We start from the raw sequence: 5,023 nt of genomic DNA, 5'->3' as shown, positions 1-5,023 counted from the left end.
AAAAAAGCTTAATTAGATTTATAGATGACTTACTGTAAAGCAGAGACATCTTTTTGATGTGGCTTAGCTTCATCATCCATTCTGTTCAAGAAGCAAGCATGTCACATGAATACATACAAGCAGGAGATTGTTTAAGTGACATCAAATTCAGACATTATTTGTTTTTATACCCAGCACTTTCTACTCAAATATTCATCTTATCAAGTCTACAAACACACCTCTGTGTCGTGATTTGGCATGATTCATCGTCCACAGGCGTGTGCACACTAGAGGAAGGGAGGACATAGAGACATAGAGAGGCTTCTTTCTTGAGAGGCTGTTGGTAAATAGAACAGTAATTAAAAGTTAAAGTTTATTTGCCACTTACCTCTGGGATATCTTGGGAAATGTGCTGCCCATAACCTTCTGCCAAAGTTCTTCAACGTGTCCACAGTGACCGTGACAGTTCATTGTGCATGTGTTGAATGTGAGTTGGATTCCAAGGACAAAGCTTTTTATTAGGATCCGTAATCCCTCCCCAAAACTGGGCTGGACTTTGCTAGTATGAATGAAGTATAAAACACCGTGTAAGGACTGAAAACATGCACACTGTGGCATTGCACTGTGCCGCTCCAACACTAAAGGTCCACATCAGTATGACTACATTTGTAGTTGCCATAGACTTCGGCACAGCCTACAGTGGCTACTGCTTCTGTGTGAGATCAAACCCTTCTGTTATCAAGAATCCACACTGGGGGCGAAGCAAGGGTTTTGATACACTGAAAACTCCAACCTGCATTTTGTTTGATGAATATGGGGAATTCCTGAAATTTGGCTATGATGCACTGATGGCATACAAGACAATGGGACAAAACAAGAAACGCTTTTTCAATCATTTCAAAATGCAGCTTTACAACAAAGTAAGTTCACTGTGTGTACTGTACAGTGGGTGATTTAATCAGAATATTGTGTATATTATATTGTTATTCAGAATACCGGTTGCACTCTACATGCATATGTTTGTCTATGGTAAAGCATTTTTATGCATTATGCATGAAGAATCTAATTTAATTGGAAATGTATAGAAACTGTCAGCTAACTTTCTGAACTAATCATTGCCATCTTACTTTCAGAGTATCAGCAGAAACATGATGATCTCTGACTCTGGAGGGAGGTCTATGGAGGCTATGAAAGTGTTCTCTGAAAGTCTCCGATATCTAAAGGATCATGCTCTAAACATGATATCAAACCACACGAATGGAAGAACATTCAGTGCCTCTAATGTGACCTGGGTGCTGACTGTGCCGGCAATCTGGAATCCTGCAGCCAAACAATTCATGAGAGAAGCAGCAATACAGGTAAGTCTGCCAAAGCTGTTTTCAACTAACATCATGGTTCTGTGACCATTTGAAATACCATTTGAATACCAATTTAGCCAGCTTTTGACCATTACCGACATACAAAGTGTTGCCCTTACATGGTGCACCAACACACCCTACTAACTATTTCTACACAACTAGACAGACAACGGCACTTCCACTTTTAGAGATATAGGGTTCTAGTGTTATTAGTTAGGTGGAACTCAAATCGGAACTGCAGCATCTCTGATCTGTTTGTATGTGTTTAGTCATAAGCCATAATCATGTTGATTCATTAAAAGCTTTTTCAGAATATTCAGTCCAGTGTCTGTTCACAGGGGAAATAAAATGGGCAGAAGGCACCATGAGCTGGGACATTTGTTGCTCTCTAAAGGGCACCAAGGACTCTACCTGTTTTGTTATCACCACACTGCAAAAACTGATATCTTAGTAAGATGAAATATCTTAAATCAAGGCAATATATACTTGTTTATTGTCTGACACGATATATCTTCTTCGAGGCATTTTTTATGTTAGAGCATTTCACTTGCTTCAACTGTTTCAGTTCTTAATTATCTTAATAAGGTATTATAACTTATTACTGGTTCTGAGAAAGTTAATGCTTGTAACTAGTTTGATCACAACTGACAAGTACAAAACCTGCTTTGTCAAAGTCAGAATCAAGACAAATGCACTTGTTTTTAGTCTGGCCACTCTAGTTTTAAGATATATCTGGGTTCTTTAAAAAAAATCTTGTTAAGTCAAAATGTCTAAGCGGTTTAGCGAGCAAATTTTCAGGCTAAGATAAAAAACGCCCCTCTTTTTGGTTCGTGGAAGCAACTTTCGATAAATCACCATAGTAACATATCAATTAGCACTAACCTGCTACAGCAAGGGCTAACTTAAGTGTTGCTGGATAAGCTTGACACACCCCCGGAAAAAGGAGGGATCCCATTGACCAAGGACTGATATTAGATAGTTAGATTAGCGTAGGGAGAGAGTTCTTTGCAATCGCCAAGATCCATTATTCCATCATGATGAGTTCTTGTATGAGCGCTACCAATTCAGCCGACAAGGAATCATTAATTTGCAAGACCTTCTCGAGTCATTTATTGCAAACACCACAGTCGAACATTGACTGTCTTGCGCTTTTTTGTGAGTGGTACATTTTTGTAGTGTCGGTGATGCGGAGAACAAAGCACTCATAATTATATGACAGTGTTATTAGTATAGCATATCATTATTGTAGAACATGATTAAGGTGGACTCATGATAAGAATAGAGAGAAATACAGACAATTTCTTTTCACTGCTTCAATTTATTGCATTTGTTATTAATACATTTACATTTAGTAATTTAACAGACGCTTTTATTCAAAGCGACTTACAAGGAAACCGAGTTTGGAGGTGAGGAGAATCAAACTAGCCAACTTGCAGTTACTAACCGGCAGCAGTATCCTCTGTACCAGGTCACACTTGCCGTTGCTCATTCATACATAGATATCAGCCCATAGACATCCTCACACACCGCTTCTTGTATTGCTCTCACAGCGGTGGCGGTGTTGAATTTTGCCATGATTATGGTCTTGTATTCTTCATAAGCGTTCATGTTCATCTCCTGCTCGCCAGCAGAAAAAAAAGAGCCATTTTCTTTGAGTTTAGAACCATTATACCGTTAGAAAATCATTGTTTTGGTGATCGACCTTTCCTGCCTTTTGAAGTAGGACGTGCACGCGCAATTGCCCTGATAAGTTTAGCCTGGTTGAAATTAACCACATGATTTGGATACAGATCAGCCGTTGACGACCCGATATTTCCTGTTCTCAATCAGCTCGCTAATGTTAACTGGCTAAAAGGACAATTGATTAACTTAGCTTCAACCCTTACGACGAACGGGGCCCTGACCTCTCACCTTTTGTGTTTACTTCCTGCCTTTGTTTATTTTTTTCCCTGCCATTTTCTGGCGGTTCGGGTTCAAACCCTGACCCCAGCCTTACACTGTACTTGTCTAGATGTCCATTTATGGTTATTTTTCAGGGAGGCCTGGTCACTGAGACAGACTCATCAAAGCTCATCATCGCGCTAGAGCCAGAGGCAGCCTCAGTGTGGTGCAAGCAGCTCCCCAGTGATGGCTTCATCTCAGAGGGACTTGACAACAACATACTGGAGCAAAATACTGAAACACAGTACATTGTTGTTGATTGTGGAGGTACAGGCTTAATCTTTCATAAAAATCCTGTGCAAAGTAAACTTTACCTTTATACTGCAGTCACAGCTATCAGGCATTTTCTTTTCTTTGATTATTGCTTTTTAATTTCAGGTGGAACAGTTGATATTACTGTGCACGAGGTCTTGGATAAAGGGCTCCTGAAGGAATTACACAGAGCTTCGGGTAATGATATGGGTGGTGGATCAGTTGATGCTAAATTCAAAAATCTCCTCAGAGACACCTTTGGCCATGTTCTCTGGGACGAATACGAAAAAGCAAACCCCAGTGAAGTGCAGAAAATGATGTTTGAATTCACTACATTTAAATGTTGCAATGAAAAGGAGGAGGTTTTCATTGCTTGCCATTACAACTTGACCGAATTATTAAAGGAGAAGCAAGACATTTTCCGCTTCTTCAGAGGTGTTCAGGGGGTCTCATGGTCAGATGGCGTTATCAATATTAGCTATTCAAAGCTAGAAACATTGTTCAGGGAGAGTGTGGACAAAATAGTGCAGGACATCAGAGCAATCTTACTCAAACCAGAGATCGACATAGACTACATTCTCTTAGTAGGGGGCTATGCATCTTGTAGCATCCTTCAGGATGAAGTGAAAAGGCAGTTTGGCCGTCAGTGCAGAATCCTCTGTCCTGTTGATGCTCAGCTGGCTGTGGCAAAAGGGGCAGTCCTGTTTGGAGTGAACCCCAAGATAGTGGCATCACGAGTCAGTGCTCTGACCTATGGCACTGACATAGCTCCCCCATTTGACCCAAAAAAACACAAGGTACAGAAACGGAGAGTAAACAAGACAAATGACTACGTGTACTGTGACGATGTTTTTCGCAGATTTGTCCAAAAAGGTCAGTCTGTAGTCTGTGATCAGACTGTGGAGTTTACGTTTACTCCAGTTGATTCTAACCAGACTAACATGAGCTTCCAGTTTTACGGCACAGAGGAACCAGATGCAATGTATGTAGATGAGCCTGGAATGAAAAACATTGGACAGTTCATTGTCAATATGCCTGATATAAGGAATGGCCGAAATCGAGACGTGAAACTTGAGGTTAGTTTTGGATTAACAGAGATCCAAGCTACAGCCACTGACAAGACCTCCAATGAACGAGAGTCAGTTAGGCTAGATTTTATGACGCAGTGAAACCAGATTTATGACTCTATATCGAATTACAGGAAGTCACACACAAAAGGTTTAAAAAATAATTTCTTTCAAATTGAGCTTGAAAATCGTCTGTCTTGTTTTTTATTTAACATGAAATGGAGAGGGGTCCTGCATGGTTGACTATGAATGTTTTTAGCTGGGTTTAAGGGAAGGCTGTTTTAATCATTGTTTAGCTAAAATTCATTTACAGTGTGTTATATCGTTTTTTTCTCAGATGACATGTAAATGTATAAATCACAAATTTGTGAAAAACATCAGATCAAAGGATGTATTCTTGTTGATTTATTATGATTATTCAGTCTG

At 39.8% G+C, this 5,023-nt stretch overlaps 1 protein-coding gene across 1 annotated transcript; it reads left to right on the top strand.

The window, feature by feature from the left end:
- The first annotated feature begins 581 nt into the window (after positions 1-581).
- Positions 582-4,699, top strand: LOC105898481 (heat shock 70 kDa protein 12A-like). Its single transcript, XM_031577784.1, has 4 exons — positions 582-899; positions 1,113-1,337; positions 3,374-3,545; positions 3,657-4,699. The coding sequence occupies exons 1-4, from the start codon at positions 582-584 to the stop codon at positions 4,697-4,699; spliced, it is 1,758 nt and encodes a 585-aa protein (XP_031433644.1).
- The last annotated feature ends 324 nt before the right edge of the window (positions 4,700-5,023 follow it).

Source organism: Clupea harengus, chromosome 2 (genome assembly GCF_900700415.2).
Source record: "Clupea harengus chromosome 2, Ch_v2.0.2, whole genome shotgun sequence".
Lineage (NCBI taxonomy): Eukaryota > Metazoa > Chordata > Actinopteri > Clupeiformes > Clupeidae > Clupea > Clupea harengus.
The sequence above is the reverse complement of the archived record's forward strand: the minus strand, read 5'-3'. Positions and strand labels throughout refer to the sequence as shown.